Genomic DNA, 26,044 nt, shown 5'->3' with positions numbered 1-26,044 from the left:
GCCCACAGCAAACATCAGACACAAATTAAATGTTATTTAGTACCTCACAGTATGAATCTTGTGGTTTCGCAGTACATGTTCAATTACTTTGATTAATCATTAATGGCTAAAAGCAGCATGTATACAAATATTTGTATGCATGTTTAATGTGTTTTATTTTATATATTTTTTATTGCGAGACCAAAGCGGATGCTGTTAACAAAACATCGAATATGACACCAAGGAAGTAAATACATTGCATTTGATTTTATTATACCATTAAGAAGAGTAATAAAATAATTAATCTCTGCAATCATTCATGGCTTATAATTTCTCTTTCAAATTTAACATCAATGCCCTATAACTACTGTACATGTAACTTTTACATTGGTGCAAGGTACAATCACGTCAACCGTTCGCTCGTTTAACGTTCAGCTTGGTATAAAAAAAGAAACAGAATCAGCAATGCAACATTGGGTCAAGAGTTCAAAGTCTTGCCCATTTCTTTCACATATTTCATATTCATTCCCAGATCAACGTGGTAATGTGGGCCATGTTTACAGCTCTCACATTAAGCAGAACTGCAAACACAAAATGTGGATATAAAACTAGTTATGCTCCTGCATATAAAAAGAGGCTTCCATAATGGTGGCATTTTAATGAGGCTGCATAAAATAGCCTAATAACAGTACTAACTGGGATCATAAAAATATAATTGCAATAAATCCATAATTGTGTAATCTTAATGGAAAATTATAAGTGAGGCTGTTTTTTTTTTCTCCTTCTTCTAAAGGTTTGACAATTATACACTCATTACATCACACATGTCATACGAATATTAACGATGGCCATTTCATGCATTTATTAGGATGGTTTTGATGTATTAAGACTGAAAATGTGATTATTTTCTTTTTTTTTTTTTTCTTACTACAAAACAAAGGCACCTGAATCTTACAGAGTGGTAATTTTACCCCCAGCACCTGAAAATCTACAGATTTAGCAAACTAAACTGTAGCTTTAGTAAATATGATGCATTACATTTTGTGAGTTTATATATTTCATGTCTTTCTTATAATGCAGGTACAGTGCATAAGATTGTTCAAACATGGAAGGACTATACATTTAGTGGACTTTAGATCAGTTTTGCAAGAACAAGCCATCCGACAACTCAATTTAACACAAACAGTTAAACTTATAATTACTACAAACATTTGGATTGCAATTAAAATAATTAGCCTTTCTGCAGCAAACAACAACAAAGCCATTAGCACGCTTGCTGCGGGTGCTGAGTGTTAATGAGCCACTAATATGACACTACATGCTGCTCTCTAGTGGCCTAAATGGTGAACGTAATCTCTTATCAGCCTTCAGCAAATAGGACTGTTTTAGTTACCGTCATTCCAGCACTGAGAGGTTCAGGAAATAAACAGGGCTGTGTGAAAAATGACTGTCAAAACTCTGGACTGTATTCTTTTGTGAATTAGAAACAGCCAGGCTTATCTGGATTAAAAGTAGTTCAGAGCAAGCCTGTTTATTGCAAAATACTTTTTAACCTTCAATCCATTTTATTAACACAGTTTCTGTTCTTTTGGAGTTATTTACAATATATTTTTAAATACAATCACTGCACTCAGAAAGACGTGCTCTGAAAGCTCTAGGGTAGCCACATTTATGTACTTTAAGCACTCTATTAGGTACTCAGAAGAGCATGAAAACCACATTCGGCCAAAAGAAGCAATAAGCATGCTGCTGTGAAATGCCACATTGCTTTGTAACCATTTTCACTCAAAGTAATTTCAAGAAGTCACATTAGCCTTAACCCTCAGTTTTACAACAGTCCTCCTAGATACAACCATAGCCCATATTCTGTATACAAACTTTCTTGGCATTAGTCCTTTGTCACTGGTTTAGAAACCTGGAAATCAGTACAAGTATTTTAAATGATGCTTCAGTTTTAGGATTAACAGATTAAAAATCAAACAAAAAAGCATAAAGGCAGTAAAATTATTACTATCTGTGCATGAAACAAAACCAGTAGTACTTCATTTTAAGAAGGACAAACATCAAAGTATCCTTACAATACATTTTAACCATTTCTTTAATTTGATAAAAGTTAACCTATCCCTACTAAACATTCCAGACAGAAATCTTTCATTCCTCAACATGCTTTTAGCGGTGCCCATGAAAGTTTTTGTTAAATGTCAGTGTGCAGAGCAATGGGGATTTTCAATCAAACAGAGTTACAGGAGGGACCTGCTTGCTTGGTGTCCCATGGCAGGTTTCAATTTTATTTGGGGCCTTAGTGATTGCCAAAGGACACACAGAATGCAAAGCACACAAGCCTGCTTGGGAAAAAAAAAAAGTGGTTTAACAGAGGGGAAAAACATCTTAATGATTCTTTATTGCCCTGCAACTCTGCTGCTATTTCCCTGGCATCCAGAAGGCTAATCAAACTTTGCCTAAAGGTCAGCAGCCAATCTTTTATAAGCCTGAGATAAAAGTCAAGAGTTTGTTCCCCCAATGCATTTTGTTTAATGCCAAAGGAAAATAAACACAGGTCCATAATTGGTTTGAGGTTGACCCCTAGTGCATCACACTGTGTAATGAAGCCAAGCTGGAGACTACAGACCTCAAACCACACAGCTTAATGATGCAATTACTGGCACAAACACCTCAAACCCAGAAGAAAATACAAAAACAGGTAATAGAAACCTTACTCTAGTTTAAAAACATTCTCAAGAAATCCAGTTCACATAATGCAAACTATATCTGCATAGATGCATCTGCCAGTGATGTTCTGTGGCAGGCAGTAAGGGATATAGTAGCATAAAAGAGCTCTAATGCAAAAAAATTAATTACATAATATTCAGAGCATGTAATTGTGAAGGGAAGGGAAACAAAATTCAATGTAACATGCAACATGCAGATAAGAACTAAAGCAAATATCTGAAACATTTGTTATAAACACTCCCCTCACCTGCTTGTCACCAAATGGAATACACCATACCAATTTGAGACCAGTATTTAAAACCTTCGATCTAAGGGAAAACTAAAAATCGGGCTTATTGCGATTTAAAATTGAATTTGTATATTGCTTACGAGATCAGTAGGGTACAGAACATTAAATTGTATTATATGGGAAATGTGCATGTATGTTGCATGTGCTTGGACTTTGTTTTAAAAGACTAAACAAACAGGATGGGTTTGGCTGCCGATGTAGTTAACAGGCCCAAAAACACATACACATGTCCTAACACACTGCCTCACACTGAGCGGGCTAATAGCTGCATTTTGTTTAGCTTGTAAGCAAGCAGATATTTAATATTACAATGCCAATACATGCTCTGCAGCACCCAGATTTTCCTAATCAAGCTGGAAGAAGCTGGCATATGGAAGTATTTTCAATGGGATCCCAAATGGACAAGGCACTAGAAAAAAGGCAGGTGTGTGTGTCTTATACACTGATCATGCTTTTGACTTTTTATGACATAAGTTATATAGTTATCTTCACACCCAGGTCATTTGGAGAATGTATTTTGTCCTTGAGTTTAGACGCACATACTTGGTTCAAATTAGTGTATTCAAAATATCAAAAATAAATAAATACAATATATTAATAAAATAGGATTGCAGCAAATTGCCCATCAACTACTCCACTCTGGTGTTCTTATAAACCACTGGTCCTTACAACTAACATACCAGCCCGTAATAACTTTACTTATTGAGAAATAGAATAGAAATACCTTCTGAGCCCAAAATGAAGTGGTGAACATCCGGACCAGCAGACATGCGGGGCACTTGACAACTCTTCTCTATCACTCCTCGAGGAGTCATCATCTTTATGTGGACAACCTGTCCGACAAGAATGCAAGAAAACAGGCATTTGTACGTCACACAGAGTCACACTAGAATCGCCTTCATCAGCTTGGTGATGATCACATTTATACACGCCTTAATCTTTCTTTGTATGTGATCAGTATGGTCAATGCCCATAGTAATGTTAGTGTAACACTTTAGAAAGAGGTATTGATTTAAATTCTTGCAATGTGTTTCCTGCATCATAAAACCATTATCCAATAGACTTACCAGGTCTTCAATGTTGCCATAGATATTCTTCTTCATGCCCGAGGCTCTGGTTGCCACCCAGCCTCCCAGGGTGCTAAACTCCATGGAGTCAGGCTCGTGCCCCGTGCAGTAGCCACTCTCATTGAGCTGAGGAGAGGGCACAAAGGCGCTGAATACAATGCATTTCTAAACTGCCATTACATGCTTCGGTGAAGTCCAAAAGCGCTATTAGCAGAACATTATTAACTGTATTGTACACATCTGTGCAAACCTCCTGTGGTCAAAACAGTCTGGAAACACCAGGCCTGAAAAGAAATATATAATATCTGCAAGGAACTAGTGCTGGTTTTAATGCAACTTTTTTATGTTAATTTCTAGTGTGCGCCTTCCAATATTTGCTAGTGCAATTTATAAGGCAATAAATATGTATTATTCATTATATATGTACCTTGATATTTTATTTTAAATGTTACATCTGTGCAAAGATACCATTAGGTATGGAGTCTAGTATTTAGTTTGTCTTCATAGTTATATATGTCCATTGTACTAGCAGAGCTAAAGGGTTCCTCTTAGAGCAGTTGAAGCTTTTGTGCGTGTTGCTCAGCAGTACAGGGAAACTGATAACAATACTGTCTTTGTCTTCAGTTTAAATCACCACACAACCATTTCACTGTGGGTTTCCAACAATGCACTGTGAATTGTTTACAATGACTTATTTGCATAGCAGTAGCTAAAGAAAGTACAGTATCATGATGTTCACTAGCCTGATAATGTGCCATTATGACCTCTTTCATCAATAGCTGAACTCCTACTAATACAAGTACAATTAGTCTAACTATATTTTGTACAAGTCTAAAGCAGATACGTGATAAATACATTGTCATGCTACAACCTACTGCAGAGAGAATGTTACCCAGCATTTAAAATAAGGAGCCAGCTTTAAGTTATTTAGCTCAGATAGGCTTCTAAATGAAATATGAGAAAATATTCCATGGAAGGTAAACTACCCTAATAAAACTCAGTTATTTCCAACTTTTAAGCCTAAACCTAAAACGAATGAGCAGCTACTTAAACAATGCGTTTGCACATGATAATAAATCTCTGGAATCCCAGAACTCTTCCTCAAAAGCGCTTCGGCCTGCGTCTTCTTCCATGTAATGTTTCGTCAAAGACACTAAAATCCGTCCCGTTTCTATGGTCTTTAAAACCAAATGAGATGTGCATCAACCTTCCAGGTTATCAAAGTAAAAACAGGCCTGCTTTATTATAAATCTCCCAAGGAAGAATGGATTTAATGTTGAGCCATCTGCTAGATGAAATTGAGCTTTCTATATGCAAAACCAGACTCTACTTGAGATGCAGAACACACATTCTTCTACATCAAATAGTAGCTAGTTTTCCATTTTTCTGAATTAGTTTGATGGAGCCATCTGTTCAGCACCTGAGTTTCAATCAATGCCCTTCAACATCCAGGCAGATGAGGCATTGCCATTACACTGGCTCAAAGACCTTTCCTGACATTTTTACCCTACGTGCAAGTTTCAAGTACCTTTCCTGCAGATTTAAATTCTGATTGAAGAGCAACCCAACACCTACTATTGAAAGCAAAGTGACTACACTCTGTTACAACTGTTGGTACATTTCGATTAACAAAGGAGATAAAGGTTACTATAGCCAGGATTTATTTAATAAAAATAAATAAAAATAATCTACTTACCAATCTCTCCAAGTCCTGTCCAATAATGCCCGCTTCTGCATGAGCCGTTAAATTTTTCTCATCAATCCACAATATTCGATTCTGTAATGAAGTTCACATTATGGTAAATGCATCATTTGTTAAACAATCTGTAAAAAATATCAAAATAAGAAACCAGATTCCATAAAATATTCTAACGGGACAGTAAATAGATGTCCAAATAGTGAATAGAAGCTGTAATAATAACCTATAGTTTGTGCAACAATCCACTTTATGTAAAGATATTTTCAAAATAAATGTTTATTATATATATATATATATATATATACACACATACATACATATATACATATACACACACACACACACACGTCTAACCCAATACCTTTGATCAATCCCAAACACAATCTTTTAAAGTGGCAGAATGTAAATATCAGAAACACATTCTCAATATTTTTCTTGTGCATGTAATTTATTTCAAATTCTATTTTTACAAAATACAATTAAGCGATTCGCCCCTACTGAATCCATATCTGTACAAGGAGATCAGGAAGCCTTTCTTACATTACATCAGAAATCTTTAAGTCAGACATACATGACCAGCATGAATGATTAAGAAACCACAAGGCTTCTGTAGACAGTCGGTAAACAGTGATTTCATAGAATTATGTACAGCATTTCAACCACATTTTGACAGCTCTAGTTTGTCTTGCAACTTGAGTCTGCAGACAATATTAAATGGACAAGTAACCTTTAGCCTTTGTATGTTATACATTTAGAAGGAAGGAGGAATTTCCTTAAATCAAAATCTATTGATTTACTGGGTTTAAAAATAAAAATATAACATATATATATATATATATATATATATATATATATATATATATATATATATATATATATATATATATATATATATATATATATATATATATACACGCTCTAACATTTTTTCTTACTGTTTACACTTCTACTCTATGCTACTCTCTTCACCAAAAATCAAGAACCTGTCCAGGTATAACAAAACAATAATAATGCACTAACGCACACAAAGGCAAATACAAATAATTCAAATGTGAACAAGATACATTATAAAGCTTAACCCCTGTTAACACTCAATTTTAAAATGCCTTTACTTTACACTGCTGGTCATGTCGACAAGTCACACAGCTTGAACACTTTCCAAACCCTTTAATCAATCATTTTTCAAAGGTAATAAACTGTCAACTGTTGTCATATGGTAGCTTTTATGTTCCATACTAAAACTCTTGATCCACATTACCCACATATATTATTATAGAGAGGTCAATGTACTGGTATTTATGCCACTAACTCCGTGACAGAGAGATTAAAGAGGTTGACAGTTTAGGACCACATCGAGACTTCCTCTAGTCCAAAGACATTCTTGATACTATAGCAAATATAAAATCAGATTTATTTATTTTATCTAGGTGTACCTGCCATTTTTGTAAAGAGAAAACATTTGTTAAACCCGGTGTGCAAAAACAAAAAGAGAGAGAGGGGGGGGGGGAAAAATGCAGTTTTTAAAGGCTCATTAAGTTTCAGGTAGGCAGGCTGGAAGAGCTCCCGAGGGCCTGCATAATGCAGTCAAAAGTGAGGCGTGAACAATGCAGTGCTTTGCTGTGAACACCCTGCCAATTCATTTTAGGTCCAACATCTCCACGGCATCCACCGCATCATTAGCCCCCTCGTCTCTGCACATGTTCTCTCCGCTTGGCCCCTGATCTCCCAGACACTGGAGGAGCCCTGGCAGGAACGCACGGCTCTGTAGGAGAGCTCTGTGAAGTGAATCCTGACTCCCCACTGCACAAACACGACCTTGTACATAAGCACTCTGTAATCCTCCATTCTCTTGCCTTAGCACAACATGAATACATGCGAGCTTGAAGTTACACACACAGACACACACGTTCCACCTCCCGTGGCCCCCTACACACAAACACATACATACACGATAATACACTGCATTTACATTCAGAAAATAATCATGGCATTCCAAGGGTGAAAATGACCTTCAGAAAATCGGCAACACCCTCTCTTCCTTCCCACTTCTCTTCTAAGGAAGATCATGATTTGTGGGGTTCAGAGTTTAATATTTCTGTCTTTTAAGGGGCAGTTCCTGGAATTTTATTACCAACCATTTGTGAGGTATCCAAGGAGACTATGGTCCTTTTCTCTTCAGGAGGGCACTCCAGGGCATTGGACACACTTGTACCTCCTGCAAAACAAGGACAACGATTACCGACCGGCTGATTTTATAGCAGGCGCTCACCTTTCCGCCTATTCTCTCTCAAGTAAAGGGCAACTGTCTCCGGACGACCCCGTACAGATGGGATTGTTTGGAAGCCGACATCTAGCTGCACGGCACTAAAGTACACCGAAGTGATTCAGGCGTGAGTCATGGTATGTCACTCGCTGAGAGAGGTCAAGCAGTATTAAAGAAAAGAGTACATTTGCAACATCCTCTGGATGAATCTAAGACACAGCAGAGCTTTTAGGCATTTTTTCAGAATATAAAACTAGAAAAAAGGTAACAATTACTTTTAATGAGAATATCATTTAAACCCTTCTTATACGGTTAAAGCAGCCAACTTTAAACAGTCAGCCAGCTTCTTAATTAGAATTTCTGAGATGCTGACTTTGTTTAATTGCATTTCTGAAGTGTACAAGAAAGAAAATTGTGCATAGACAGATCAGTGATTATGACAAATTGATTTATGGCAGAAAATTCTTCTGTTCGAGTGAAATGCGTATTTGCAATCTTTTCTTTTTTTTTTTCAAGCTTAAGCAGAATTTAAGGGTCCTTAATAACACTTTTTTTTCCCCAAGATACTTTCATTACTCTATCAGTCCTAGAAGTACATAAATGTCCGCTCATACAAAAGGAAGGAAAATAATTAATTTAACCACAATGAGAACAAAGTAAGAATTTATGTGCGGTAGCAGAGAGTAAAGTTCAATAAAAAAAATTGATGAAAAGTATCCCCAGGCACAGGGCTACACTGGGAGTCAGTATATTACAGAAATATAATCCATGAATCTGACAGCACTGGAAAACAGAGCATGTTTTCCAAGGAGAGAACCAGAAGCACTTTACTGTGAAAACTTTCAAGATATCTACGGTGGTCAGAATTTCTTTGGGGTCATTTCAGTTACAGAGTCTTGTTTAACAAATTAAATGTACCAAAAATCCATACTTATTATAAATGACAAAGAACATTTTTCTTTTTTAAACAAGAGTGATGAGAAACAAAGCGACAGGATGGAAGCAGGGAAACAGATACAAAAGTCAGCAAATAGGGCTGACTAGATTAGTTTTTCCTGTTCTTCAAAATGCTGCATGTTTTTCTTAATTAAACCTAATGTTCACAGTGTCAGACACTTACCACCATAGGGTATTACACAGACATTGTGTTGGCATGCCAGCTCCACTATTTTCACCACATCGTTATGACAGTCTGCAAGAGAAGAGAGAGTATAAAAAAAAATTACACACATTTTCATTAGCAATAGTGTCTCATTCGTCTTTTTTTTTTTTTTTTTTTAATTCCTTCCCAGGGAGTGTCAATGCAAATTATCTAATAGCTAAATAAGGGTAAAATGCAAACGAGTACAACAATTTTTTCTTTAAATAGCATTGTCCCTATCAAACAAACAATCTAGTATATCCTACAAATTATACATGAACATGTAAATTATTGGTATATAAATTATTTCAGTACCAGTCGTTAATAAACTGGCAAATGGGGTTTGGAACCCCAAGGGCACATAAAGCATTGACTTCATTAACGTAAAACTGACTCATTAAACAGCTGGTCTTATGTACAGTATTTTTTGAGGTTAGACGAAAAAACATAAAATATGATTTGAAATGAATAAACTGTAGAAATGCAATACATTAAAAGCTTTATAACAAAACATAGATTATGAATTGATTGAGACAGAGTTAGCCTATGGGCATTCTTGGAAGCCTTGCCCTTTGTCGAGGGTAGAGAATGACCCATGCCTTAGGCCTCCCCGAAGTGAAGTCAAGGAGTGTGATGCTCAGTGGGTGTTCAACTGGAGTACAGCAGACCGCCAGGGGAAATACAGGCTTGCTGCTGTAACCCATAAGATTCAGAATAGCAAGCACCCAGCTGAAGTCTCATGTGCAAGTTTAAAAGCAGTACATGTTATAAAGGTATATACATTATCCTAATGCTGGTTTACAAGAAGTTCAGATCTTTGTTAGACGAGTGGTCTCCAACATGTCTTTTTTTTTTTTTTTTAAATAAGAGATGATAGTACCACATAGCTTTTAATTTAGGTGTTCTGGTGTGAATTATTAAGAGTGATATATGCAGTAAACATTCTTTAAAATTAATTATATATATATTTAAAAAAAAAAAAAAAAAAAAAAACATTTGAGGGGTGGTGATGTTCAGGTTAGAAAAAAAAATGATTCTCCAATTTGTACACTGTAATAGAAGAGCTGTGATTTGCTACCCATTGGGGAGCCTGCTAATCAAATTCCAGCGATCAGTCAACACTCATTTGCATAATAAAATAGAGCCAGCTATAACAGCAGCGAACCAATCTCAAGAACATAATTCACGCTCACACTCTTCCGCTCAAAACCACTGAGTACTGGATGTCGATTGCACCCCCACCCCCACCACAATGCATTTTATTAAGCAACAACTCATACATATTTATGCTGTATATCTGCTGACTTTGTCTGCCGAGATTAACCCTTAATCACATAAGTTGAATGAAAAAAATAATAAAAAAACAAGACTAAAAACTCACTTGGCCACACCACAAGATCGGGAATGCGCCCACATTTTCCTTCACGAAGAGCAAAGATTTCATGTAAGCAGTGACCTGTAGGAATAGGAGGGGGGGAAACATGTTTTTCTCTAAACAATTCAAGATGTTTATTTATGTATTCATTTATTTTGAACGTGAATACTTGGTTCTGACCATGAGCACGAAATATCCGGTCTTCTGCTTCGTGGGAGAAAGGTATCCCCGCAGCGTTGAGCTCCTGCATAAACCCCTCATTGAGGATGGGTGCTGGGAGTGCAGCAGTGTTTAGAGAAGGCTGAAATATTTCAATCAGAAAATTAGATGGGAAATTCTTTAAACTTCAGGTTCTACAAAAGAAGGTATTTCAAGTCAGTTTCTATAGGTTTAAGAACTACAGAAAAAGAAAGAAAAACTCACTTTAGGTGGCGTCTTATGCTCTAGACTTGCACCAAATGTGCTTTCAAACCAATCCTTCAAGCCAGGAATTATCGTCCCGCTTAGTCGATACCTAAAATGAAAACACACATTCACCAAGAGCAGAGCCTGATTTCCCATTAAAAGATTTCATTGATTGGGCAAGATGTTATCCAACAAAAGCAGAAAATTAACATCAGGTTTTAAAAATATATCTCTTTAGATTTTGATTTAAAAAATGAATTCCATTGTATTTAGTATTAACAAGCACTAGAATTCCCCCATGAGGAATGATTCTGGTTTAAACAATTTAAATGAAGACGATTTAGTACTACAGAGGAGAGGGCAGTTTTTCAAGCTGGCATTACACTGGCTAAAACTTAATTTGCTGTCATTATAACCTACAGTCTAATTTAGCTTCTGGCAATGTTTACAGAAAATGATCAGGAGACCAGGAACTTCCCTGTCCTGCAGAGCACAAGAGAGACATTTATAATGAAAATGGCAAATGATCTGACAAGGCCTCCAATGAGAAGGCATAAGCTTTTAATTAGCATTTATTTACTAATGTTTCATTCTTAAACTACTAATGCAACTGAAACTGAAATAACTGCAGTACATCACAAAAGCAGTGCATCATTCATACAGATAAAGATCAAGGCTCATTTAATAGCTCAAATACCGATACAAAAATCTGTAAACGACTGCTACAACTTTTAAGTCACGGTATAACTAAATAAATGGACCCCTAAGCATTACTTTTCCATTTTCAACTCCTTAACCATAATGGTTCTATTAATATAAAGCCTTTGCACTCACCAAACTATGGGGACAATTTGCAGACAGAAAATATCCTAGAACAAAAACATTTTTGTAACCCAAGATCTTTTCAAATGTCCTTTAAGATTTTACGTGCATATCAACCACAAGATGGCACTGGTGTGACACTAGTAGAAAGAAGCTCATACCAAGCAGTATAAGTGTGCAGAAATATATTATCTAACTGATATCTAATTGTGCAGGAAATACAAAGGCAGAATAAGAAACATTTATGTCTGTATTTGACACACAAAAAAAACATACGAGGATTTCTTTGCCCATGTAAGCATTTTTTGTCTAGGTAGCGCTCAGATTATGAAGCCCTATAAAATACTGTACTAGCAACAGCAAAGCACATTGATTTACTAGCAGACACCTTTTAAACCTTGCACAACACATTTTGTCAGTTTCCTGGCATAACCCAATTCTGCACAGTTAGATACTGTACTATCATTCCCTTGCTAGGGTCTTTGCATTGCTGCGAAGCCATATCTGTCTTACAGCTTCCATCTATAATGTGGAGATATCGTCAACAACCAGTAGCTAAGGTTGCCAGTAGCAAAGACACTTCATTTCAACAGCTGTTATTATGGGATCATTATAACCACTGTGAGAGACACAAGTACAAGTGGTATGAGCAAGGAAATCATCTGTTCAGCTTGTGGCAGAAAATAAAATGGGCTTTGCTTTATGAAATGATATAAAACTAGGAAAAGAACATATACACCAGTCCATAAAGCCATCTGGGCAATATCGATTCACTAAAGAAAGTTAATGCAGTGTTACATAAAGGTTTGTTTATTGCTACTTAAAGGCATAATCTATACCATCAATGTAATATACAATGCAGAATGTCATTCTGCAAAGAAGCAAGGAAGCACTTATTTAATAAGGTCCAGGTGCTTGCAGTGGAGGGGTAAAATCCATGGCTAAATTGTATGCTGTTCAATCAAATAAATAATAAAAAAATAAAACATACTGTACCTTTTACCAGTAAATTCTGCTTGACCTTTCTTGTTGAACAAGAATCTTGAATCGCTATATCCCCAGCCATTCCACTTCATAATCTCCTGCCTATAAAAAACAGCAACAAAACATGTTTTAATTTAAATAAGTTCCTCTCTACAAACAACTACACAATTCTACATTCCCAAGACAGTTGAATAATACTCCTGAGAGGGGTTAAGAGATGATAAATAAAAAGATGATTGTTGAGGAAAGTAAGAGTGAAAATGAAGAAGTATATGTGAAACATCAAGACAAACAGACAAAGTATGCACTTGTTTACCTATTTGAGGCCATTAAGTCAAGTGGCTACCTGGTGCTTTTGTGTTGCATCCTGGATCTTATATGAACATGTATATAATGTATAATTAAAACACTGCATATAAAAATATAACATTTTATGTTGTTTATTTGATGATCATATTAGTTTCCCTTCTGTATTATTTAATAGATTAAACAGCTTTGGGAAAAGGGTAATACGTAAAGCTTTTTATATAATTATACTTGCACAAAGCATAAACGGAGTACATAAAATACTCGTTCCCTGGTCCCAAATAAGAGTGCTTAAGCTGATCAGGACCACAGACTTGTAATTTTAAAGTATACATAACATATATATAATTCAACAATTAACAATACAGTACTGAAAATCAACCATTAAATTATAACAACTGAACCTTAGAATGGCAAATTAGTAATGTCATAGTCCTGGTTAAATGCTAAAATGCTTGGCTGAATCAGTCTTATAGAAATATGTATTAAAATGTATATATTTCATGAAAGATATAATGACATAACCAATCATAATGAGAATGCATTGCAATTAAACTTTTTTTTTTTTTTTTTTTAATAATGCATAGAGCAGAACTGTCCTTAAAATAATGTACTGCATATTAAGGTCTTGACTCTTGCTTTTTCATATCATGAATGCAGGCCTATAGTTTACCATCACGTTTTAAGCATAGCAGTCATAACATTGAGATACATTACTGTGTGGGTAAGCGGTTTTCAATCAGTACGTTTAGTCAGCCACAGACTTGTTGACAGCTATCCCGGAGACAGAGACCCATCAGTTCCCAAAGACAATCGCAACGGAAGGCATTCATGTACCAGGCTGATTGTGAATGCACAGAACCCTTTCGCACTCATCCATGGCCAATCTACACTCTCATTCCCCAGAGTTGTGTTATCATCCAACAGACAAGAATAAGGCTCATAATTAAACATATGGCGCATAAGAGTGGAAAAAGACAAAACAACGTGTGCATCTGAGCAGTACTGAATGGCAAACATTTGTGATGGTTTTTAATACATTTCAAAAGAGTGAAAAATGGCATCTGTGTCACAAGAAATAAGAAAAGCTGACCTCTCATCAACAGGAAATTGTACAACCAAACCAGTAATACATGGCTCCTAGAATACTAAAATAAACATACCTGAACAATAACTGCGGTAACAACTGCTGTGTACATTGATAAATTGTTGTTGTGGTCCTTTCTAGTATAAGTGATTAAGACTTAACCTTAAAGTTCGTAATGTTATGCAGCTATGCGACACTGAACAGAAATATAAACGCGACATGCACAGTTACAGTTCATATACGGAAATCAGTCAATTGAAAAATTAATTAGGCCCTAATCTATGGATTTCTCATGACTGGGAGTACAGATATGCATCTGCTGGTCACAGATACCAGGGGTGTGGATCAGAAAACCAGTGTGACCACCATTTGCCTCCTTTGCATAGAGATGGCCTGTGGAATGCTGTCCCACTCCTCTTCAACAGCTCTGAGAAGTTGCTGAATATTGGCGGGAAGTGGAACACGCCTGTGGCTGGCGTGGTTACACATGGTCTGCAAATGTGAGATCAGCCTGTTTGACACACTGACAATCTCTAAAACGATGTTGGAGCCGGAGGCGGCTTATGAGAAATTAACGTTCAATTCTCTGGCAAAAGCTCTGGTGGACATTCCTGCAGTCAGCATGCGAATTGCACGCTCCCTCAAAACTTGAGACATCTGTGGCAGTGTGTTGTGTGACAAAACTGCACATTTCAGAGTGGCCTTTTATTGTCCCCAGCACAAGGTGCACTTGTATAATTATCATGCTGTGAGCTTCTTGATATGCCACACTTATCAGGTGGATGCATTATCCTGGCACAGGAGAAATGTTCAGTAACAGGGATGTAAACAAATGTGTGCACAACATTTTACAGAAATAAGCTTTTTGCGTGAATGGAAAATTTCTGGGATGTTTAATATCAGCTACAATAATATTGTAAACTATTATTATTAAATAACTCCACACACTGCTGCACTAGTGTAACATCCATGCATTGGTGGAGTAAGAAAAATCAATACCAGCATTAACAACATAACATCTGTTCCAGAGAAAACTTTATAGTAAAATATCGAATTGAATTACATAAACATGTGTGAGCAGAGGAGAACCTTCCCAAAGCAAAATAAATGAATGCAGGCTTGCAGACAAAGACTCTCTTCTGACTTGGTATTACTGTCTACCATCACAACACGAGAAAAACAAACATTCTGCACGGACAGAAAATCGTAACGCGGATGTCAGGAGATTAAGTAAGAATGAGAAACCAAAGTGATTGCTGCTGTAGTCCATCTACTAATACTACAGCAAACACCTCACACTCACAAGTTTCCAGGGAGGTCCTTGATCTGTATTAAAACACCATTGATTTTCAATTATGTTTCGGCACATAAATCCACATAACCTACCGTTCCTTAGTTCCCATTAACATTAATCCTAATTGAGTCTGGTGTAGAGCCTTCATTCTTTTGTCAGCACAAAATTATAACAGCTAGTTAAAACAGCTTGTTTGAATATCGATGAAATAAACAAATATAAAGAAATAACTGTAGCCAAATCAGTTCCTAGCATTTGACCGTGACAGCAGCTAGGGTTAACCCAGGTGAAACGGCCTCTTTATTATTTGCAATGTGGACAAGGCCTCTGGTAAGCACGGCATGTGAAAGACAGTACCGTCTACAGCACAGTGCGCCTTCTAGCCATAATACACTACTGATCTGAAATCGGATAATTAAATGGCTGTATATCAACTGCTCCAGTTTGCTTAAAAACGAATTTAACTCTAATTTACATCATTCGGACTTTGGATAAAGTCTACAACACATAACCTGTCTGGATTTGAACCTCTGACACTCATGTTGTAGGCTTTCAATTGGATGAGTCACCAGGAAGCCACAAGGGACTTAACGGTCGTACAGATGCATTATTTTGTGAAATCTGTCTAGGTCTAGGAAGCATTATCCAACTGAGCTATGTTCTTAACCTTGATACAGATTGCTACAGACTCAAGTTTAGTCATAACTGTGCTCATATGTATAAACAGTAAAATAACCCTTTTCACCATATTGTATAGGCTCCTAAAACAATACTTTGCAAAATCATGGCAGTAAAATATATAGCGATTCCTTTCCAAACCATTCTCTGCAGGCCACTACCAGTCCCACCACGGTCTTTAAAAAGTCAAACATTTCCATCAAGTGCTGCTAGAAATTAACAATACTAAATCAAACTATCATTTGTGCAGTTTACTTCTCTCCTTGACTGACCTTCCACGTTTCTTGCCTTTATTAATTGGTTTCATTTTTTGTCTCTAGAAAATGGAACTGAGAAATACTTGGCAACAATAGTCCAATAACATTAATTCTTGACAAATGTAGAAGTCACTTTTAAAAAGCTGTAGACCTCATCAGATCAGGTATCAGCAGAGGTACGATACATATTATTTATTTGCAGGCACTGATAAGGCCGACGTTGGAAAGAATTCCAAGGACACTGTTCTCAACTTGTTGATCCAGCTGAAAATGGACACCAGAAACTAACCTTACTAGAAAGGCAGTGTGTGCTGGGAATGACACAGAGACCATTTCTCAAGACATTGGCTCATTGTTGGGTCTTTCCACATCAAATGTCGTTTCATCTAGACAAACCTGGAAAACTTAGCCTATTTCTTTATATAAATTAAGAACAAAAACAAAAACAAAAAAATCTCCTTAACATCTTAATAGTTTACATGCATGTCACGTTTGTGGCTCTGCAGTCATCCATGACGCAGGTAATTTCCGATTATGTGACACTGCTGCCCATGATATTATTCACATCTACAGCAGACTGGGGAAGTGATACATAATTTCGGGAGTATTTTCTTAAATTTTGAACGATGCTATATATAAGGAGAAATTTTAATAAATATGCATGATTATATTTTTGATGAAATGCATTTACTTGCAAGGAAAAAATAAAATAAAAATGAAAGTAAACTTAAGTGCTTAGTCAATTTAATTCACACATTATCATAAAGGGAAGGTGTAGTCCAATATTGTTAAACATCTCATTTGGAGGAATCACTTAAAATGAAACATGCACCCATTATAAATAAGTAAACAAATAGAAAAGCTCAAAATTATGTATTATAAACTATAGGCTCAAATTGTTTGCATTTCGGCTAGTCGGCCTTCATCAGAACAAGCCGAAAAATCTTTGTACGAGTTCAATTTTTTTGACTAATACATCTCGACACCTTTGTGCGTGTGTGTTTTCTACTTTTTTGTTTTGCCTATTATAAATAAAAAGTTGTTTCTGAGTAAATTAATTCAAGATAAGAACCTCTCATGAGAAGCACACACGTGTAGTGTGAGAAGTCAGACCCCAGCCCATAAAAGCCAACAAATCCACTGCACCAAAAGACTGGTCTCTCAAAAGATGGACAATTGTAACTGCACAATACAAACTTCAGTTATAACAAATCACACACACCCAATACACACATTTAAATTATATAAATTTTAAAAAGTACTAACATTAATTCAAGTGTGGACGTACTGGTTAGTATCATTATCACACCTTCCAGCCACATGGTTTATTTCCTCAGAGCCAGAGCATTAACGTCCAAAACAAAGTTCAGTAATGCACTGACTGCAAACAATTCGGTTTCATTTCAGTGTAGACAAAACTTGATAAGCAACCAAAAGTTTTAAAAGTTGCTACTATGATAGAATTGATCTGGGAGATTGCTATACATCTTAAGTAGAAGAACACGTGAAGACACATAAAACCATAATTTTAGAAACCATGCATGTCATGCTTTAAGCAATAAAGTATAAAGTAGCACTTAAGTTTGCTGATAATCCATTGAATGTCGGAAAGTCGGAAAGATATTCAGTTGTACTGGAGTTCACAAACATTTAAAGCAACTGCCCTGACAACATTTAACTATTACAATTCTCCACCTAGAAAATAAATATTATCTTAGATCACTTATCAAAAGGAGATTATGCCAATTTAATTAACTTTTGTTTCCATAGTATAATACCTTAGTATGGCACACAAAAAAAAACTTTACACAAAAAGATCTTGAGTAGATTATGCAATATCATTTCCCAATAGTTGAGAAACCAAGTCTTAACTGTAAAGCACCTATTGATCAAATAGCCTTTTCACAATTTTAAAAGAGCCAAGTCCTTCATTAATGTAATGCCTCTAATCTTGAGGGATCCATGACACAGAAAGACTGCTCAATCTCCAACTATCGAAAAATGGAACAACTTTAAGCCTTTTGACATTTCTAGAACATCTCTATAGTTTTCCATAAGTCAAGTGTACAGGACATCTAATGGTTCAGCAGTTAAACATGCAAAATATTGTATTCAGTAAAGTTCAAGTTAAAATTACAAATGAAATAGACTACACATTTACACACACAAAGTCTGGAAAAGCAGAACACATTATAGGGTAACTGTTGCATAGCTGGTTTAAATGATAGTGATCATCCACGTCAAGAGATTGATTTATGCATGTAGCATTGGAAAACAACCCGCGACTTCTGTACAGTATTTTATATTTCATTGTTCAGAGCAGTGCAATCTCCATCAGGATCTTTAAGGGCCCAACACTAGATGTCACTGTGACACTAAATATGCCCACAAATCAAGAATCAACAACAATCAGGCCACTGAGAGTAACCTATCAGCTTTCAGTTGTAAAAGGCAAGTTTTACCCGCATAACTCAAACTATTAAATGCAATCGAATTACAAGCACGACGAAATCCGAATAGTCATTTCAAATGGACGTGAAATGAAAATGCGGTAGCCCAAGTTTTGTGCTGTAGCTCTTTCATATAGTCTAGCTAAACTACACAGCACTTCAATATGCAATGCAGCGCGTTACAAACCACGCTTTCTAAGACTAAGGATGAACAGGATGAACAGACTTGGCATGCGTCCTGATCTCAATATTTACCATGTATCCCATGGCAGATTTCAGAAGATCTCCTGGTTATCTGTGATAGCAATCACACCCTCTTCAGTACGCAAGTGGTAGATCTATACTGGAGCATGCCTGAACATAGGTCAGTATACATTCATCTACCTGGCATGATGCGCCTCCAGAACTTTGTGGTGACTTTCCAACATCAGGCAGGGATCTGATCCGCAATAGCCGGTTATCCGAAAAGCAACAAAAGGCGACATTACATGCATAGGCCTGGCAGCACCGCACCCAGCTGTATGAACATGAATGATCACATTGTGCGGAGACAACTCACACTGAATACTCCGTCAATGCAACCTGTACACTGAGGTTTCAAGCGTTAAAGCTGGGCAATCCAGTCACCTCCACCTAATTCGCAAGTCTTGCTTCGTCTGATGTAAAAGTTGGTGAAGTATCTGATGCAGCTGTCACCATGTCGCTACTTCCAGTTATCACTACAGTATCAAGCCACCAGATACGTCTCTTTCCCTTTCCTCACATCACCACCACCCACCTCCTTTTCGGGACCGTCTTGGGCTTGGTATTGTCTGCTTCTCCTTTACACTCGTTGGCAAAGACCCTGGCCGGCTCCTTGTTTCCATGATTTTGTATATGCCCAGCGATGATTTTCAATCTTTGCTGGGCGATTTGCTGCCGCTCGGAGCTGTGACTGTTGGACGCCATGCTGCTTCCGTGTTGTGCAGGGAAAAGGCTGGTCTGTCAGAGGTCACCGGTGATGACTAGGATATGAGGTATAAAAGCCGTCCCATCATGCATTGCACGGAAGACTTGCATTTCCAGCCCCGAAAGGTAGATGGAGGATGGAAGCTCACCTGCCGCAGAAACGGCATGTAAAAAGCAAGAAAAAGGGATGCTCCAGTGTCTTATAATACTGTTTCCTGGAGGTTTGCAATTACTGAATAACAACACAACATCAAATTGACAAAGAAAATGGCATTGTTAATTTATTATTATAAATGTGGCCTATTTACCATATCTGCAAATGGTTACAGCTGTTGCATGTTAATAGAGCCATTATGTTCAATGTAATACCAGTACAGGGATATAATGCTACCTGGGGAGTTTCTTATTTGAATGGCTCTGGCAAGGAATAGCTCACAGAAATCTGTGGTATGTGTGGTATGGCAATGGGAAATGCTATAATCCCAAAATGGCATACAAAATAGTATATAATAAACCCAAACATGAATAGGATGGAATAGCATTTATAGACATCAAAACTGTGAAACTCCCTGAATATGAACAAATGTTTCTATACCTAAACTAAACAATTGGCATTTCAAGCTTGATATTGGCCAGGACATTTTCATTTGACTTTATTGTGATTTAATTCTCAGTTGTTGGTTTTTTTTTTTGTTGTTGTTTTTTTAATGTACAATATTGTTTTGTCCTTGAGGATATATGTTTCATTGTGTTTTTGTAAAAATATTGTCAAATACATGAATTCATACTTTGGGATATCATATGTCATCTATTTTCTTATTCATCTCTTTGGCTGATGATTTTATCCAACGCAACTTACATGATACAATGGCTCTCAAAAGTATTTAACCCCCCTGGACTTTTCCACATTTCATTGTGTTACAACATGAAATCAGAATGGATTTAATCAGGGTCAACACAGAAAATGTCCATAACGTCAAAGTGAAAAATATAATCTGCAAATTGTTCTAAACTAGTTACAAATACAAAACAGAAAATATTTGAATGCATAAGTAATCACCCCCTTCAGTCAATACTTTAGGCTTGCACCAAACATAGCGCTTAGTGTTGAGGCCAAAGAGCTCTATGTTGGTCTCATCAGACCATAGAATCTTCCTCCACTTCGTCTCAGAGTTTCCCACATGCCTTCTGGCAAACTCTAGCTGAGATTTGATGCGAGTTTTGTTCTCTCCCATAAAGGCCACTTTTGTGAAGTATGCACAGTGTCTCCCAGCTCAGCCATGGAAGACTAACACCTTTAGAGTTGCGATAGGCCTCTTGGTGGCCTCAACGAATAATTCCTTTCTTGCCCAGATATTCAGGCCTGATCTAGGCAGATTCACAGGTGTGCCATATTCTCTCCATTTCTTAATAATGGACTTTACTGTGCTCCAGGGGATATTCAATGCCTTGGAAATGTTCTTATATCCTACCACTGATTGGTGCTTTTGAAGAACCTTATTCCTGGATATGCTTTGACTGATCCTTCCTCTTCAAGATGTAGTTTTTGTTAGGAATTGTACAAACCAACTGTGGGACCTCCCAGAGATGGGTGTATTTAACCTGAAATCATGTGACACACCTTAACTGCACAGAGGTGGACTTCATTCAACTCCATTCTAAAGACAATTGGTTTCACCACAGCTCAATCAGGTGTGTCATAGCAAAAAGGGGGATTACGTATGCATTCAAGTATTTTCTGTTTTGTATTTGTAATTCATTTAGAACAATTCGCAGATTATATTTTTCACTTTGACGTTATGGACATTTGCTGTGTTGATCAGTGGCAAAAACTCCGGATTAAATCCATTCTGATTTCATGTTGTAACACATTGAAATGTGGAAAAGTCCAGGAGAGGTGAATACTTTTGAGAGCCACTGTACATGAGTTGGGTTTTTACTGGAGCAATCTTAGAAAGATACCTTGTTAAAGGGTACAACCACAGTGTGTTACCCAAGATTTGATCCCACATCTGGTTCAGGGCCCTGCACACTACTTCACACTGCTACCCAGATCTCACTCTTGTTCAAGACATTTAATTCATGTATTTGTTGTCATGCAGTGTACATATTTATCTTGCACAAAAGGCAAAAGGAAAATCCTGTACTGGAAAAATAAACCAAAAAAGGTCAAAGTATTTTTTTTTAAATCTAAGGGTACTTAAAAAAATCCCTTACCTTTAAAAAAGCAAACTTCTTTTGTTTTTAAAACAAAACAATGAACATTAGTTTTAGATATTTAGATATTATCACTATTTATTTTTACTATGGTAAGCATGGTTTTTTATTATTCCTAAAACATACCTTACCTGGTAAAAAGGTGCATTTTTACCCGCCTACTAACATTTTAAATGCTATTGTTACACTAGTCTTTCCAATTCTTCCATAATTGTTTCAGAATAAAGTGAAATTGTCAAGTGTTTCCATCTCATTTATCCATGTGTGCCACTAAGGTACTGTGCATGTTGTGCTAGAAGAGCATAGTCTATACATCTCACAAATATTATATTTCACATTACATTTGGATCAATGTTAAAATCAAAACGGTGTCATCCTTGTGAACTCGCCTTTATCATGCAAGAGGCATTTAATCCGTTTGCTTTGTAGTTGATGTATTGCAAACTGTAAAGTGTAAGGACTGTTCAAACAGTCCACAATCACTTTCTCATGGGCTTCCTTGACTATGAAGAGGATCAAAAAAGTTGCTTGGAAAACTTAAAATAGCATTTTTCAAAAACACTCACATACATAATGTATAGTTTATGAAAGAATTGTACATTTATTTAAACATTTCTTTATTGTAGAGTCCATACAATATATTCTGTAAGTATAAAAAGTGCTTGTCATAGTTACATTTGGTATTTTTCATTAAACAAAAAATCTAAAGTGGACAATCAAATATGAATATTTATTATTTCGAACCTTTAGCAAACAATACCAAGCTAAATGTTTTCAGAACAAAATAATGGAATTTGAACATGATCTGTATAAAATGTTGTTTCGCAATAGACAGCTAAAACGTTTTTGAGCATTTTCTTGGTCAATGTGTTGTCCAGCTTTCAGGAATGTAAAGAAAAGTCTAATCTATTAGTTCAGGCTGATAACTTCCAATGTTCCAATGTTCAAATTATGTATGTTTGTAAGCAATGCTAAATAATTTACACATGACAAACAAAACAATATTATCCTTGCCGATACATGTTATGTACTTACAATTTGGGTTCCATTGGTTTTCTCCCTTAAGTGAAAAGTAGTATTAAACTATGCCTGAAAACTAGGCCAAAAGAACCTGATATGTAAAATGTAGTTGCAAATATCCCATTTCTATTACTGTATTTTGAGTGAAGCATGTGTTACGTTGATACATGCACGTGATACTCCAGCATTGTAGCAAACTCCAGCATATGCTACAAACCTTCAGAAGCTTAGTTGCAAACTAGGTATTTGTCATTACATGTTCTTATTTTCAATATTCTTGTTACTTTGATAGAATGTTTTACTTGGCACCCAGTATAAATAAGTAAACAAATAGAACTCACACACTTACTAAAGCTACATACAGATAATTATTTATTATAAACTATAGGCTCGTATTGTTTGTTAACTTGTCAGCCAGTCGGCCTTCATCGACTGTTCATGTTTTGGCTTGTTCTGATGAAGGCCAAAACATTAACACACAATATGATCCTATAATTTATAATAAATCATTTTTTGGAGCTTCAGTAAGTGTGCAAGTTCAATTTTTTTTTACCAATATATCTTTGACTCGGCACCTTAAATGTGGGTGTGCGTGTGTTTTCTACTTTTTTGGTTTTGCCTATTATAAAAAAAACTTAACAATAATGAAGTTGTTTCTGAGTAAATTAATTCAAGATAAGAACCTCTCATGAGAAGCACACACGTGTAGTGTGAGAAGTCAGACCCCAGCCCATAAAAGCCAACAAATCCACTGCACCAAAAGACTGATCTCTCAAAAGATGGACAATTGTAACTGCACAATACAAACTTCAAAGTTACAACAATCACATACACCCAATATATACAGTAGAACTATATACAGTTTGAAAATTACAAACATTAATTCAAGTGTGGACATACTGGTTAGCATCATTACCACACCTTCCAGCCGCACGGTTTATTTCCTCAGAGCCAGAGCATTAACTTCCAAAACAAAGTTCTGTAATGCACTGACTGCAAACAATTCGAGTCTAAGTGTATTACAGAACTTTACTTGGAAAGCCACATTGCAGACATTTTCTTCTGGGGTAACAGTTTTCACCACTCCACCAAAGCAGCACCTTTAAAATGAAGCAAAAATAAAATTAAATAAAAGGCATTACAAAATGTTATGGTGGTGAACACTGAATATGAATGGGAATGTATTTAAGCAATTACAATGGTATGACAGCTATCTGGGCCAAATTGCTACATGCTTAATATAAGCCTAGAGGGACAGCACAGGAAATTATAAACTGTAAATAACAATTACACCACAATAATGAGCGGTACAGATAAACAATGACATTGTTTTAAAGTGGGATACTTATATATATATTTGCATAGTTTGAGTTCATTACATTCAATCACATATGTATCTGTAATTAATTTAACCCATGTAATTCATGGCCTATTTTCCTTCACCGTTTTCCTGCAAAGATTCATTGTAACTTGTGGGAAAAAAATTATAATTAAATCCTGGAGGAAAAAACTACACAAAATAATGCAAGATAATTAAAACTATTAATCAATTTAATATTAAATGAAAATACATTAAACACATTCCTTAAATTGTTCAGGATTAGGTAAGACTTATTTTCGTGGACCTAGATCTACAGTAAGTATTATTCAACCTGGTAGTATATCTCTAAGGCTGTAAAGTTAACAACTGGGAGAGTCGATATCTAGAACAGCTGACGTGTCTAAACTTTCCAAATTCAGAATCGTGAATAGAAGTCAATTCCAATATCAACATAACGTTTTAATACATAGGAAACCTTACACATTGTTTTGTACTTTAAAATATTTTTCTGTTTGCAACTTTTCTTACAGACTGTATGTCACCTGGATTTGAAACATATGGAATGTTATTCATATTGATCAGTTAGTAAATACTTAAACAAATAGTAAATACAGGCCTCCGTTATTGCCTTTGCTAAATATTAGACAAATTCGCAGAAAAGCAGCTATGTCGTGCACATTTCGCGATATAATCTGTTAGAAGTTCAGATAATGGCAGTTTCCATATGCTTCATTTAAAAAAAAAAAATTAAACAAATTACATGCATTATAGTCCTTATATTCCAAATGCAATGCTATATGCATATATTTGAGTGTTAGCAGCACTTCACATAAAGGAAGTATACATACCTGGCTCAAGTAAACGAGCATTAAGGACGCCAGCTGCAGGGAGACACGCAAGGAAAGGAATCAGAAATGCAAATTCGTTTGCGAACATTCGGATGCTGACATTCGAAAGTCGCAGGATTCACGATATCTGTGAAAATTGCGTCTGTCGGCCTTGCCAGGTCCTAACGTGAACTGTTCCCGGGGTGCCCTTGCCTCGGCGCTCCTCCGTGTGTGCCAGCCCTGTGCAGATGTGTGCAGCTGGAAGAGTGTCGACGTGGAGCTGCCAATCGTGCGCGCGGGCTCGTGAACGCGCCTTGCAAGAGCACTTTGTTACTGTGTCATTTCACACCAGGCTGCGCTGTGAGCAAAGGTAGAGGTAAAGTGAGGTTCCTAACAGGTACGTGTAAGAGCGCCTGCGAGAAGGCCCTGCTCCATTATGAGACATATTTCGTGGAAGCAGCTTACTTGCACACTGGTGACAGAATGTGCATCTGTTTCTTTATGTTGTCTCTGCAATCACTCTCCCTTCAAACAATTCCACTATGTTCATTAAATACACGTTGTAATTTTAATTTGAACAGAAATATTAAATGCTACATAAGGAGTATGGTTATGAATGCATATGTGCTTCTGACATTATACTGGATTGTTATTATAAACAATATCAGTTAATATCTGCTAACCTAGGAATCCATCCACTATAAAGTAGCATATTGCAAGTATGGAATCTGATTTATTGTTTCTATGGTAATTCTAGCAATTTGTAATCTTCATTGTAGCATGCAACAGAATCAGATTATATGTCATATTTTCACATCTGTTACACAACAACCATAATTTATAACAGTGTGACACTGCTGTATGAAATATAGAGTGGGCTGTATA

The 26,044-nt window shown here is 36.4% G+C and overlaps 1 protein-coding gene across 1 annotated transcript in view; it reads right to left on the bottom strand.

Annotated features, from left to right (window-relative positions):
- The window catches only part of agps (alkylglycerone phosphate synthase), a 42,489-nt gene extending 22,678 nt beyond the window's left edge, over positions 1–19,811 (bottom strand). Inside the window, exons 1-10 of the mRNA XM_066687349.1 lie at positions 19,605–19,811; positions 12,767–12,856; positions 10,967–11,057; positions 10,724–10,844; positions 10,550–10,624; positions 9,148–9,219; positions 7,900–7,979; positions 5,762–5,842; positions 4,066–4,191; positions 3,723–3,831 (exon numbers count right to left, since the gene is read on the bottom strand). Coding sequence (XP_066543446.1) covers positions 3,723–3,831; positions 4,066–4,191; positions 5,762–5,842; positions 7,900–7,979; positions 9,148–9,219; positions 10,550–10,624; positions 10,724–10,844; positions 10,967–11,057; positions 12,767–12,856; positions 19,605–19,774 — 1,015 coding nt within the window. The 5' untranslated portion in view covers positions 19,775–19,811. The remainder of the gene's footprint in view (positions 1–3,722; positions 3,832–4,065; positions 4,192–5,761; positions 5,843–7,899; positions 7,980–9,147; positions 9,220–10,549; positions 10,625–10,723; positions 10,845–10,966; positions 11,058–12,766; positions 12,857–19,604) is intronic.
- Between the last annotated feature and the right edge of the window lie 6,233 nt (positions 19,812–26,044).

This window comes from Amia ocellicauda, chromosome 16 (genome assembly GCF_036373705.1).
Source record: "Amia ocellicauda isolate fAmiCal2 chromosome 16, fAmiCal2.hap1, whole genome shotgun sequence".
Lineage (NCBI taxonomy): Eukaryota > Metazoa > Chordata > Actinopteri > Amiiformes > Amiidae > Amia > Amia ocellicauda.
Note: the sequence above shows the minus strand (reverse complement) of the source record. Positions and strands in the feature narration are given on the sequence as shown.